Consider the following 15064-nt stretch of genomic DNA (forward strand, 5'->3'; position numbering starts at 1 on the left):
AAGTATATATCACTTAACTGCAGAAAGGAGCTGTTTCAAAGGATTTGCCTTGCTTAGTATGAATGTTGAGGAGGAAAATGTCTCATTAAATTCCATCACCTTCAAGAAAAATCATGGAGACCCCAGAATATTATTTTTCTCACATCACACTCGCTTCATCTCCCAGAAATCAAATTATTCTTACTGCAAGAGTTGTCATTAGCTGCCTTACAAGACAGCATTTTTCACTATTATTATTATTACTGCTTAGTACATTGCAGGTGTTTCCTTCTCTTTGAGCATTTCCTGAGTAAGGAGGGAATATGCACTAACTTTTTTCAACGTGCATAATCAGCACATTTGATTTTGGTCACCATGATTTATGAAACTGATATTGAAAATAATTACTGACAGCCATTTTGCTTCAGTGTCTATACACAGAGACAGGATATCTCAAAACTTCATAATATTAATCATATTCAGGACATGAAAGCATAAACAAATATACTAAATTACTATCAATGCCTGAAAGTTTGCAAAAACTTTGCTATGGAGAGCTGGCATTTGAGAACAACGAAGATCTTGCTCTTGACTGAAGCTGCAAGGGAAGAGTGCCTTTCTTCTGTTGTGATATCTGTAATACAGCAAAAGAGTTGTTTCATCTAATTGAGAAAATTACCTTTCATGTTTTAATCTGTATCAAGAACATTGCAGATTATTACATTTCCTGACAAGGAAGTAAGTACAGTATTAACGTATTGAGAATATAGATAGAAATACTAAGAAGTTCACTCCTTAAATATTTCATAGCTATTTCATGGCAGATCTGTGGGACTGTGATAGTGATGTAGGGCACTAAGAGACATTAACAATTGATGTATATTTCAATTGTATGTTGTATACAAATATAGAAAATATTATAGTTATTTAATAAATGTGAAAAGACTAGGACAAATATGAACTGCCTGGTTTTCCTAAACTCCTCATAAAGAGTATTCTGTGAGATTGGAAGCCCTTCAGTATTCTTTCTGATTTATTTCTCTTCAACATGCATCTCACAAGGCTTTTTATCCTGCTTCAGTGGGCGTTTCCCAACGAAATTTAACATCATGACTTATTACATAATTGCAATGTGCCATAAAGAATTGTAGGTACCCACTGACTTTCTATTTTTCTTACCAGCACTGTGTCATATCCCACCTATAAGGGGAGGGAAGGGGTGATCAGATTTTTTAAATTATTATTTAGGGGCACATAAGCACATGTAATTTAGAGACTAAACATTATTGTGTTGCCTGTTGTTTTTTTGTTTGGGTTTGTTTGTTTGTTGTTTGTTTGTTTCCTTTTGGCATCACAACGCTTTTTAATTTAAAAACATGATGTGTATTTTTACAAGCAGCTGGTGTTTAAAGTATGCTTGTAAGCAAATTGCAATTGATGTCTTCTCTACTAATTTGGTACCCAGGGGCAATCTTGAAAATTAGATCTACATATGACTAATGAAAATTTGTTGCACAATGTAATTAACTGAACTGAGGTATACCCTCATAAAATGACACTAAGTATGAAAGGTAAGTCTCAGAGGTCTTGTGTCATCGTGTTTGCATATGATTCATGCATGAGCAAGCTGCCGCTTTGAAGAAGCTCTCAGACTGTTTGAGAAGGTGGACTGCGCACTCTGGTGGAAATACAGCACTTGCAACAAGTGTTTCAGCAGGCAGCAATAGGTGAAACACCCACATAGTTGGATCCATCCTAACTTTCTCATGTGAAGCTGTAGCTATGGTGTGTCAGCTCTGGCAGAGCTATACCTTCTTCTGAAATACCCAGGAGGTTCTTCCAAGCCTGGTCCTTCTGCAGTGCTCTTGTTGACCAGTGGTACAGCAAGGATCTATCCCATACCTTCTCCAGGTCTCACAGAGACCAAGCGTTGCATCATGTACTGAGATACTGTGGAGAGCTGCTGAGGACTGCCTGAACTTTATGAGCCCACTGCACATACTTTTGGTTAGAGCCACACTGACCTTTGGGATGCTCTTCATGTAGGTCTTTCATGCACTAAGGAATCCAGTATAACTACACCACTCAAAGAAACACCAGCATCCATAACAGCTATCATGATCTGGCTATAAGGTATTATCAGATATCCAAAAACTCTTCTTTTTCTCATCATGCGCCAGAGTGACACTTGCTCCAGCTGTGTGTGTCACCTTGCTCTAAAGTTCCCAGCCCTACTCCCAGTCCTACTCCATGGCCCTGCCCTTCCCCTGCCTCAAGTCCCATACTACCCCCTCACTTTCCCCTTGCCAGGCACAGCTGTACTGACCAAGGGCAGCAATTCTGGCACCTCCCAAAAAACAGTCCAGCATCACTTAGGAGATGATAAAAGGAGCAGAAAGTGGCCAGAGTTCCCTCTGCTCTCAGCAAGGCTTCTGCACTGCCAGAGGACATTCTCAGGGCCATCCTTGAGACTGCAGGCGAGTGCTGCCATTGGAGCTGGTTGAGGGCTTTGGATTGCTAAGCTCAACTGATATCTGCCTATATGTATTTATCCTCCTTTCTTTCTTCCTTTCTCTCTTTCTTCTTCCTTCCCTTCTTCCTTCCCCTCACATTCCAGACAGTCCTGTAGTTCCTTATCCTCTATTAATTATATTTGAGGAAGAGCCTTTTCTACTATGAGAATTGTACTCTGAAATCAAGGATGTTTTACATGCATTTTTTGCATTCAGACAGCACTATTTCAGCTCACAACACCAGCTCCTCCTAAGCACAGGAGAGGCACTGTCTCAGAAGCTGTCTTACATATTCTTACTAAGCCTTTTAGAAATTTTCAGTCTGGCACTGTTAGCTTCTGATAGAAGACATATCTGGATCATTCTGTTGCAGTCAGTCAGCTGGTATGTTCACTGAACTTCAGTCACCAGAAACATAGAACCAGATTCCAGTCAGAGTTCAGTTCACCACTAGGTCACAGAATAGGTGAGGTTGGCAGGAAGCCTCAGAGCAGGATGCTCAAGCCCATGTCCAGGTGGCTTTTGGAGATCTTCAAGGAGGAGAATCCACATCTTCTCTGAGCAATCTGTGCTAGTGTTCTGTCACCTGCACAGCACAGAATTGTTGCCTGGTGTTCAGAGGGAACCTTCTGTGTTCCAATTTTTACCCACTGCCTCTTGCCCTGTCATAGGGCACCTCTGAGAAAAGCCTGACTATCGACTGCACCCCACAGTTTGGTGTCAGCTGCATGCTTGGTGAGAGCACTCAACCCCTTTGCTGATGTAATCAATGAAAATATTAAACAGTATTGGTCCCAGCACTGACCCCTGGAGGACACCAATCATCACTGATCTCTGTTCAGACATTGAGTCATTGACCACCACTCTGGATTTTTTCCTGTAGACAGTTCTTCATCCACTGAACAGTCCAACCATTAAATCCATACCTTTCTAAATTGGAGAGGATGCTGTAGGGCACCATGTCAAAAGCCTTACTGAAGTCCAGATAGATGACATCAGTGGCTCTTTCCTTGTCCACAGATGCAGTTACACCATCATAAAAGGCCACTGGGTTGGTCAAGCAGGATTTGCTGTTGGTGAAAGCATGCCAATTCTCCCGTATCACCTCCCTGTCTTCTATGTGCCTTAGCATAACTTCCAGGAGTATCTGCTCCAAGATCATCCCTGGCACAGAAGTTAGACTTGACAGGTCTGTAGTCCCTGGGCTCATCCCTCCTGAGCCTTCTCTTCCCATGAGTGAATAGTCCCAGTTCTCTGAACCATTTGTTGTAGGAGAGGTGCTCCAGTCCCTTCACTATCCTTGTGGCTATTTTTTGGACTCTCCATGGTATGTCCACATCTCTCTTATACAGAGAGAAGCAGAAGTGGCCCCAACACTTCAGACGTGGCCCCACCAGAGCTGACTGGAGTGGAAGGGTCTCCTCCCTCCACCTTCTGGCAACACTTTGTCCAATGCTGCTAAGAATACTGTTAGTCTTCTTAGCAGCAGGGGCCCACTGCTGACTCATATTCAACTTGTCAGTGATCCAGTGTCCAGCAGTCAGTACTTCAGACCTTCACTGAGATAGCTCTTAACCACTGTTTTGGCATCATGGCTTTGCTCTTTCCTTGTCACTACAGGAGCACAAAGTGGGCAAAAGAAATTTCATGTTTTAGTGCAGCCAATCACTGCTTAAAGACGACATGTATTTAACAGTAAACATTTTTGAGGATGCATGTCTTCTTGTTTAAATGTAGCAAATACATATTCTACAGAAATATATTTACTACAAATGTTAAAATCAGTAACTTATTTACACTTTCACACTTGTTCTTTTAATTACAGATTTAATGCAATTATCCTTGACAGTAGTAACTGGATGCCAACAGAAGTGGAGGAAACACACACTTGATGAGCTCAGCAAGAAGGAAGTCAATTAATCTGGCTTCATGCAGTGTTTCAAGAGCACCATCTTGTGGTTTTTCCTTTCCCAAGCATATTTTACTTTTAAATCTGTATATTACAGCGTAATATCCTCAAAAGCTATGTCAGCCTTTGGCTTTAGAAGTAGATATTTTGGGAGTTGAGAAGGTAACTCTTGCTGCAGTCTTAATACAGGTACCTTCTCTAAACTCTATGAGTCAGGGAAGAGTCTGTATTTTTACAGTTCAACATTCTGAGCTTTTCTGAGTGGTCACTGCTAGAACTTTCTAGCAGAACTAGTCAAAACAAACCAACCCACCAACCAACCTGCTAGTGAAAAAAAAATTACACTGATAAGTGCTTACAAACTAATCTTCATTTTTAGAAGTATTGTATCATCAGATTAACCAAAATCTTACACCTCCCTTTTTTCCTCTGACTGCTGTGGTGGGGCAGTTGAGATTGTATTTTACGTTTTCCAAAAAAAAAAAAAAAAAAAAAAAAAAACCATAAAAACACATCTTCAAACTGCCAAAGGAATAATTGATCAGCTCCATCGGTTCTTCAGAATGGTGCCGTAAGTGCAAGAGAGAAAAGCTGCCAAATGCGGTCATTCACTATTAATTTCTGAAAGTCCCAAATGCCTTCCTGCCTCTCTCAGTCACTCCTATCTTTCTTCTCCATGCCCAGACACAAGCAAGAATCTGGGAGAAATTTGCATTTCACCAACTAGCCGTGAAACTCAGCCTGCAGGTATTAGGGCTTTCCCTACGCTGTTCATGGAAGCCCATGAACTTTCTGCAAAATTCTCCTAGATTCTAGTGAGCTAGCAGCCACAGAATCATTTAGGTTGGAAGAGATCCTTAAGACTATCAAGTCCAATCATCAAGCAGGTATTTATTATCCTCTGTAGATCTGAAATGCGCAAGTACTGTGGCTAAGAAGCTCAATTTGCTTCTGAAACATTGCTAGGACTGCCAGATGGTGAATCTAAGTTCTGTAACACAGCTGTAGTAATTGAGCATCTGTGTATAGTGACAGCCATGCCATGAGGTATGACTCTCATGTTGATTACATATCAAACGTAGGCTCAAGATTGGCCCAGCACAGACAGTAAGCATAATCTATATCTACTACAGTGTTTCCAATTCTGGCATTTATATATCTTCAGCTTTGATGTCAACATCAGCTAGTACAGATGTGTAATGCCTCTGTAAGGAGTGGCTCCTCATTCAGCAGTAGTTACTGGTAAGCATAGGTGCAGGGTTTTCTGCTGTAACCCTTCACTGAAGGTTTTTGTGAGGAGACCAACAATCATGCAGTTTTCAGGAAAATGCACACCATCTTCATATTTGTTCCTATACTCAGTATTGTTGGGCAAGACTTCAACTGTCTGGCAAGATTACCATAAAGGAAGAAACAGCTGTGTGACAGCCATAGGTTCCCATGCTTCTTTTAGAGACTTTGCATAATGAAATTGCAAGCATCAATCACAAATTAAGGATCAATCACAAATAGACTTTTCCAGATACAAAATCCTGTTTTTAGCAGGAGCTAATTTATGCGAAGGTTTCTAAGAACATGCATTTTTTTTGCAATACTTAAATACAGACATTTCCTATAAAGCGTTCACCCTGCTGCTAAGGACGCGTCTTCTTCAAGCAGTGATTGGCTGTGCTAAAATGTGAAGTTTTTTTGCTCACCTTGTGCTGACAAGTTAAACATGAGTCAGCAGTTTCCCTAGACTTTAAGAATAGGCAGCAGTCACAGAGTCATTTAGATTGGAAAAGACAATGAAGATCATCAAGTACAAAACCATCAAACTGACTTACCTACTCCCATCACTGAACCATGTCCCTTAGTGTAATATCCTCTTATCTCTTAAATACCTCCAGGGATGGGGACTCTACCACTTTTCTATGCAGCCTGGTCCAATGTCTCATCACCCTTTACATGAAGAAACTCTTCCTAGTGTCTAATCTAAACCTCCCCTGGCACAATTTGAGGTTGTTTCTACTTCAGAAAATAGACCTCCTTTCAGGTAGCTGTAGAGATTGATGATGTCTCCCCAAGCCTCCTCTTCTCCAGACTAAGCAACCCCAGTTCCCTCAGCTGCTCCTCAGATATTTTCTATAGTCCATTCTCCAGCTTTGTTGCTTTTCACTAAACATGCTCCAGAATCTCATTCTTTTTCTTGTACTGAGAGGCTTCAAACTGAACACATTACCTGAGGTGTAGTCTCACCAATCACAATTTGCATTCAATTTCTTGTAAGCACAGGTTACTATTCAAAGCAGCTTCCTTGTAATTTCTTTCTAGACTGTTAACATACGCTTTTAGTTTAGGATTCACTGAGGGCACTACTTCGTTTCCACTCCACCTATTGAAGGCTGTAAACCCATTACAACCTGGCTGAAGTTTCATTGGAATAATACTATTTGATAAAGCATATTCTCAGCTACAAAACAGTTTTTCAACACAGTGACCACCGTTGGCTATGTATTTTTGCCAGCAATGACTAAGAGTCTGCATGCCACATTCCTAATCTGCACCTGCAGAAGTGACGCACTGTCACTGTCCCCACTGCTGAAATGCACTACCCATCACCTCAGTAAGTTCATATCCACTGTTTGGTCTCCACAAATGTTCAGCAACCATTGATGAATGTCAATGAGTACAGTATTTCCCACGTGGAGGAATTCAGTAAGACACCTTTGCATCACCCACACTTTCATGTCAAAACCCATATTGTCAGACTGCCCCTCCGGTGCCATCTATCTCTCACCGAAGTCACATAATATTGTAAGGAAAGGTTCAGTCTCTACTGCCATACCACCATCTGCCTCTGATGTCATGGGCTGACATGAAATAGGAGGCATTACATTCAGAGCAGCTTTTGTATAGTGGGATGGAGGGCTTCTAGCTTCCATTCTAAACTAACTTGGAGAAGTTTTACAGAAAGAAAGTTACTGATGTAACTCATTCAACCTCCTAGGCTAAGTCAGATTAGGTTAGGAGATTAAATCTATCACATAAACACAGAAATTAAGGGATTCTGCCTATTTCTACCCCAGCTGCCAGAAATGAAAAATTCAAGTGCAGGAGGGATCACTGCAATATTTGATTGCTGCTGTACCAGAAGCTCAAATAGGACATTGTGCTGCTATGCCAGTCAGTTGTTCACTTGCTAACTGAAAAACAAGAGAAAACTGCAGTCATTTCCAGAGGAAAAAAAAAAAAAAAAAAAAAGCTTTCTTGAAAGCCTGCCTTCTGTTGCTGTGGAATGGTCAGGATGGGTTTACTAGCAGCAAGATAGATCACAGAATGGCCTGGGTTGAAAAGGACCACAATCTAGTTTCAACCTCCCTGCTATGTGCAGGGTCACCAACCACCAGACCAGGCTGCCCAGAGCCACATCCAGCCTGGCCGTGAATGCCTCCAGGAATGGGGCACCCACAACCTCCTTGGGCAACCTGTTCCAGTGCTTCAACACCCTGCAACAGCATACCAAATTCAGTCAACAGAAAACTTGCTACAGTGTATTAGATCAGAAAACTATTAGCAGTTACAAGGGCCCTTCAGTAAGGAGGCAGGGAGGCAATGAAGGAATCCAGTCGGTTTTACACAAAACTAGATTTGACTGCTGTAAAATCAGCAATTTCAGGAAACACTACTAGCAATAATGAGAAATGAGCATGAAAAATTATGTTTTAAGATGAAAACCAGGAAGTCCAGAGTTACTAATCAACTTGTGGAAAACTAATTTATTTTCACATTTACAAGATAAACAAAAAATATTTAACTTATTTACAAATATATACAAACACTAAAATGCACCTTATTATTTGGAAACAAACTGGCAGTATTTTTTTAGCAGTATTGCCAAGACACAGTACTTTCCTTTTTTTTTTTTTCAAAAATAGAAAAGATAATGAAGTGTTTCACCACATTTCTAACAAAACATCCGTAGATGCTGAATGAATGAAGGAATCTTAAATTTTCTTTTCAAGTAATGTAAACCATCAGAGAACACGGTATTCTTAACATCCACAGTTTAAAACTCAGGGAAGACCTTGAAAAATTAATAAAATTTTGAGTCCCACACAATTTTAAAAGAGACTTCACTCACCTCATCTGACTTTTTCACTAGGAATGCTATTAAAAATCTGGAAGAACAAGAGTAAGCATTTAAATAAAACACAGTTTAAGCTTCCTCCTGTTCTCAACTCAAGAATGGTTCGTATTATGCTAAGAAGATAACTTGCCAAAACCTTTTTTTTTTAATTCAGTATTTTTGTGAGGAAGCTTGGAAGTCTTCAAACACTGGGGACAGAAATCGTCAGGATATTTAAAATGTTACTACAACCCACATCCAGAGTTTTCTTTTAAATTTGAAATTAAGACATTTCAAAATAGTTATTTCTGAAAACTCCTAGGAATGCAGAAATGACCAAACGGCACAAGGGAACTATAAAATTAACCTTTTTTGGGGTGTTTTTTTTTGTTTTGTTTTTTTTAAACAAGTAGAATAATAGCAGAAAGCATTTTTTGGTTTGGTTTTCTTTGTGGAAGCATTAACGTCCTAAAAACTCTTTATGGCACAGCTGACAACGCGTATCAGGATGGATCACAATCGACGCAGATTCTGCTTGCTTTTCTTAGTCCCAGGGAGGGTTCCCAGCTTAAAGCTTGGTTTCACTGGTTTGCCACTCACACAGTCACTGGAGCTGTGGTAGCTGCACATGCACTTTGTGCAGAAGTCAAAGCCACAGCTTTCACGATTGCACATTGCTCTTTGCAGATAGGAGTCGTACTTTGCAGGTGAGCCACAGCGACTGCAGACTTTGAAGCTTTCAGTGTTTTTCAAGGTCTTGGCTGCCTAATGGAAAAAAAATACATAAAGGAAGTCATAAGTGGATGATAAACACACACTGCAAACATTCCCCAGTGCCATTAATGTGCCACAAAATATATCATAATTGCTCTCACTCTAGAGAAAGAAACTACATGCATACTAAGTTTAATTCTGGTCACACCAAATTCTCATGGGATACTGGAGAGTCTGAAGATACTTTGGACTGGATTTGAGGTATGCAGTTTGTAATTCTTTTAGCTTAAAGGGCAGTCAGACTAAATGCAAAGCGATAACAAAAACAGCCCAAATCCAAGTTCTGAGTCCTCCAAACTTCATCCAAGAATAGTGACTCAGCTAACTTTAAAAAGAAAAAAAATAATCTGAATCCTATGGAAATTACTCATCTCATTTCTCAGAAAACGAACCGGTTACTTAGTTCTTGAAACAAGAAATTGCCCACTGGAGTTGAAGTAAAATTGACAGATTCTCTTAGGTTGCATAATTGGAAAACGTGATTCATTATAAACCCATGGGAAATGAAAGGAAATGACTACACTTCTTATGTCCCATGGAAGCCAATATCGAAGCCAAAAAAAAAAAAAAACCACTGAGCCATTTTGATGATTCCTAAACACAGGGAGGAAAAAAGTGATATAAAACATCCCAGTGTATTAATGTCCTCCATTTTGTTTCTGTCACTGTCTTAAAATAGGCTCAGTAAGCAAAAGGTGGCAGCTTAGAATCATAGAATGGCCTGGGTTGAAAAGGACCATAATGATCATCTAGTTTCAACCTGACTGCCACAGGGAGGGCTGCCAACCACTAGACCAGGCTGCCCAGAGCCACATCCAGCCTGGCCTTGAATTGCATCCAGGAATGGGGCAGTTACAAGCACTTCAATCTGGAGATGCTGTACAAGTTGAACAAAAACCCCCAGTTACCTCAGAGAACTCCGTGAACCTGCTGTGATTTTTAGATGCTTTGGATCTGCTGCCTTTTTTACTCAGGTTGTTTGGTGGGGCTGCTTTCTGAACTGAAGCTAAAGCTGCTCGGTAGAGAACATAATCCCTTGTTGCAGCATGTTCTGATGTCTTAGTGCCACTCTAACAAAGAGAAAACAAAAGAAACATTTAAGAGATGTATCTGGTAACTGTTTATAGGCTATAAATAAACTTCTTGTTTAATAGAAATCAAGAATTTTACAATTTATTTTCTTATTATTACATCATAAATATTTAAGCAGAATGTTCAGTTTAGCCACTGTAGTGTTTTAAAGCACAAAGCAATATTTTCACATATTTGCAGAGAACAGGAATGCTTTTATATTTTCTTCCTGAAAAGTAAACTCCTCTCCATTTTCTGTTTGCATTTTTTTTTTTTTTTAAAGAAGGTACAGCGGCAGGGGGGAAAAATCAAGCTTTGTGGGATTAATGTTTTTATCAGTGGTGTCCAACTGTTCCTCTACAAAAGGCTGGCATCAGGAAGTACTACCAAAAGCTCAGAGTAGTTGACTACCTCATTTTGCAGCACACACCAAGCCTTGTTTTACTGTCCTTCTACGTCTTAAGGAAAAAAAAAAAAAAAATGCTTCTGGTGTTCAGGAAGAGTTCTGCCTTAGGAGAGTGCTAGATATAGCTCCGTAGAGCTCTATAGCTAGATCTTGTATCTATTGTTTCATTCAAAAAAATATACATTAATAGTAGCTCAAAGTAGTGCAAAAAGTTTTTCTGTGATTTGTGGCCAATCCAGACTGTTGCTAGAAAATTAGCATCTCTGAGTCTTTCTTCTTCCTGGATCACTGCGGATGCTAAAGAAGCAACCCTCTACTGAGGCTCCCAGTGAGCAGTGCTGGAACTGACACTCCTTTCTTCTAAACAGGACTTGCAGAAGAACACCCACATCTCTTGGGGTAACTTTCTCAGGCAACGTCCCTTGGACTGCAAAGGCCGTTTATGCACTACCAGTGAACCCACTACCATCAACATGTGAGATAATAGGGCATCCTACCAGCACAAACTCTGGCACAACAGTGAAACTCTTTCCAACCTAAGAATCTCTGATCGCTTAAGGCTGGGAAGATTCCTGAAATAACAAAGAGACACCACTGGTTTATGTTTAAACTACCCTACAAGTGCAGAAACTTACAGAAAGATTTTCCAAAGCTTTACTATACATTTGGAAACCCCATTTATCTTCTTGCAAAATCTTCTTCCACTTTGCGCTGACTTTGGCGAAACTGTAATGACAATACAAACATATCAGTTACCTTCTAAGAAAGTTGGAAAACTCATTATTTAATAGCAGGGATAACTATGCATATGTTCCAACCCCTCTGCCATGGGCAGGGCTGCCATCCACAGGATCAGGCTGCCTGGAGTCCCATCCAATCCAGCCTTGAAGGCCTGCAGGGATAGAGCACCCACCATCTCTCCAGGCAGTCTGTGCCAGGGCCTCACTACCCTCTGAATACAAAATTTCTTCCAAACATCTAACCTTAATCTCCTCTCTTTTAGCTTATAGCCATTCTTCTTTGTCCTGTCACTATCAGGCTGTATAAAACATTTGTCTCCCTCCATTAGGCACTGGAGCTCCCTTTAAATTACCCAGGTTTTGCGAATGAACCCATGCTTGCTGTGGCTAATGACTGCATTGTCTTGCAGGTACTTTCTAATAACCCCCACACTAACCTCCATAATTTTGCCAGACAATACAGATGTGTTATGTGAGAATAGGTATCTTACTTTCCCAATGAGATACCAAGATTGGTATACTTACTTTATTAAGTCCATCTCACCAAGATGCTTTAAGATGCTTGCTAATATATGCTTCAGGTTCTTTCGGAAGAGCTCAGCAAGAATGTCTATTCTATCTACCCCCATTTTCTTTCCAATTAAATTATGAAGTTCGAAATTTTCCTCGAAAACAGTTTTGTCTAAAGCAGTCCAAGATTTGAGATTTCTTTTACCACTTTTTTTCAAAGTTGAGCAAACCATTTCTTCATAATAGAGTACAGGTAACAAAGTCTTCTTGGACAACTGTACTTGGATCTCGTTCCTCTCCAGGCAGTGTTCTGGTGTGCTACAGAGATTTCCAGCCAAGGGCAGGCTGTCCTCTTGTTCTGTTGCATCACTGTATTGGCTACTTAACATAGAAGAATAACCACTGTCCTCATTAAGTTTACAATTTTCCAGCGCCTCCATTTCATAGACGCCTTCACCAAATCTTTGGGTTACATGCTTGTTTTCTTTGTTATGTACAGGCTTTCCTTCATCTTCAGGATCTAGATTTCTGGGGACTGCATTGTACAGTTCACTCAGTATCTTTGGATGCTCTTCAGCACAGCTGCAAAGCTTTTCCCCAGATTGCAAAGGGCAGGGTTCTTCTAGTTTTGTTTTCTCTGCAGCAGACTTTACAGGTGTGAACCCACCATGAAGAGCCGTTCGATCGAAATCACATTTCATTTTGAAAGAGTGATTAAGGTTTGATTTCATTGTTCTTTTTGTATCCTGCAGGTGACAAAAGGGAACATATAAGTGCACATCCTAAACTGCATCACAAACTCTTTCTGTTGCTAAGATTAGCCTTCTTTGGGAAGCATGAATTTAGCTTCCATCCAACTCTAGAACCTAAAGCACGGACAATGAGTGGAACTAAAAGCTTGATCAACCACTCAAAGCTAAAGCTTGATGTTGCATATAGCTGGAATGAGGGAACAGTGAATGCTTTACATTGTTGTCATTCCACCAACTTAGACTGGTTTCACACATTAGTGCCTCCCATTCCTGTTCTAGTGCAATGATATGATGGCAACACTTGCTCCGTGGTAGCAGTGGCTCCAAAGGCCCTAAGAGACAGCCTAACGCCCAGGAAAGAGTAGAGCAAGCCTGGGGCTGCCCAAAGGACCAGCACCCCAGGGCCAGAGGCAATGCTACCGATGCAGGCAGGCACCCCACAATTTTGGGAAGGGAGGGGGGCGAATGACACAGCAGAAATGAGCTAGACCACGTGGATGCGTGGGGACAGCAGTAGTGCTCAAGGTGAAGTAGGGTTACAGGCGTGGTTTTGGCGGGTGAGAGGCAGAGGCGCGGGGACTGGTGGCTGCTGGAGGAAATGGGGCCCGCGCTGCCCCCTACCTCCCGCCCGCCAAGTGCGGGGCTCTTCCGTGCTGCGAGTGGGGGGGGATGGGCGCGGGGAGCCAGCGCTGCTGCCCAAACCTGCGGGGAAAGCATTTCCCACATGCTTCGGAATCGCTATGAAAGAGAGGCTCCCCCGTCAGAGCTGATATTTAATTTAAGGAATTCAGGTAAGCTCAGTAGATTGACAAAAGCTATAAAGAAAATGGAACTCCTTCAAGGCGCTTCGGAGAAAAACCCACTCCTCCGTGCCTACGTGCCGAGGAAGAATGGAACGAATCCACCTCTGCCTTTGTACAACCAAAGCCAGAGGCAGGAGACGCAGCCCAATCACCCCTTGCCCCGCCGCGAGCACCGGAGCCTCCGGGCCGGGCCCACATCCCGCGCTGTCCGCGAGCGGCTCCTGCTCGGCTGGGGGCAGGGACCCGCGCTTTCCCCCCCAAAATGGTGGTAGCGGTGCCGCGGCGGATGCCTCCCATCGACGGCGCGGCTCCGCGAGCGGGAGACAGCAGTAGCGCTGCCCGCCGCTGGGATGGGCGCCCCGCCGCACGGCACAGCCCGGCTCCAGAGCGGCAGGCGTGGGGCGGGCAGCGTCCCGCATGCGGCGCGGCAGTGGGACCGGAACATACCCTGGTTTCCATCCATCGCTATCCCATCCCAGTGCTGTCGGTAGGGAGAGAGCAAGCAGGACTCAGGGAGCCCCATTCCCAGTGCCTGTGCTTCATCCCCGCGCAGCTCGGGCCGGCGGTCCCCGCACCGCCGCCCAACAGTCCTCGCTGCCCAGGAGTTCACACCGCAGAACTCCCAGTGCGGCTCCGAGCCCGGCGCCACCCCGCCCTGAGCGCCCCGCACGGCACGGCGCAGCCGGCGCTTACCTGTAGCGCTGCAGCCGCCGCGTCCCGCGAGCTGGGAATGAGCGGTCGCCCTCGCCGGGTACTTTTAAACTTTGAATTTGGTACCAAAAGTGAGGCAGCCAATCGGACGCCGCCGGTTCCGGCCAAGCGACCAACGGGGAGGAGGGCAGGAGGCGGGTGCCAATCCGAGGCTCGGCGAGCGGAGCCGGCCCCCTTCCTATTTTCCCTCCTCGGCAGGCGGGGAGAGAGAAGAGTGGTCGGGCGGTGGCGCGCGCGCGCTCCGCGGAGGTGTGGCCGGGAGCATCTCCCGCCCGGCCGCGCTCGCCCCTCGGCCCCGGCAGCGCGGGAGCCGCGTAGCGCGCGGTCGCTGCTTGACCCGCGCCCTGTCTTTGCGAGCAGACCCTGCTTCCGGGCGCTGCTGCGCTCCTCCCCCGCCCTGCCCGCGTGGAAGGTCTCTCACTGCTTGTCTAAAAGAATGAGTTGCTGCAAGCGTTGCTGTGACGCGTCTGAGTGCTACTGCCGCCTTCCTCTACCTCCATTCATTTTCAAACGGATGCGTATGGGACAGTCACAGCATCTCCCTGCATGCACACGGTATGAATTCACCACCAGTGAACTCTTCCAGGGAAGAACGTGTTACATGGACAGTACACCTCATCACCTCTCTTCCCTACCAGTGACACAGGGAGGAGAAGGATTTCTTTAAAAGTAGACTGGATGTAAGGAGGTACCCCACAACCCATACAGTGCCATCTCACAGCTAGGGAAGGCCACAAGTGCAGTGATACCATGGGAGCCGCTCCTAAAGTAATGCCTCCATGGCACCC

The 15064-nt window shown here is 43.5% G+C and overlaps 1 protein-coding gene across 1 annotated transcript; it reads right to left on the reverse strand.

Moving 5' to 3' along the window:
* Positions 1-8132: 8132 nt before the first annotated feature.
* Positions 8133-14297, reverse strand: FBXO5 (F-box protein 5). The gene is made up of 5 exons (XM_015284257.4): positions 14259-14297; positions 12026-12756; positions 11396-11486; positions 10192-10353; positions 8133-9274 (listed from the first exon to the last, which is right to left on the reverse strand). Exons 2-5 carry the CDS (start codon positions 12739-12741, stop codon positions 9023-9025), a joined length of 1221 nt encoding a protein of 406 aa, XP_015139743.1. The 5' UTR covers positions 12742-12756; positions 14259-14297; the 3' UTR covers positions 8133-9022.
* Between the last annotated feature and the right edge of the window lie 767 nt (positions 14298-15064).

The sequence above is a fragment of the Gallus gallus genome, chromosome 3 (assembly GCF_016699485.2).
Source record: "Gallus gallus isolate bGalGal1 chromosome 3, bGalGal1.mat.broiler.GRCg7b, whole genome shotgun sequence".
NCBI classification, from domain to species: Eukaryota; Metazoa; Chordata; class Aves; order Galliformes; family Phasianidae; genus Gallus; species Gallus gallus.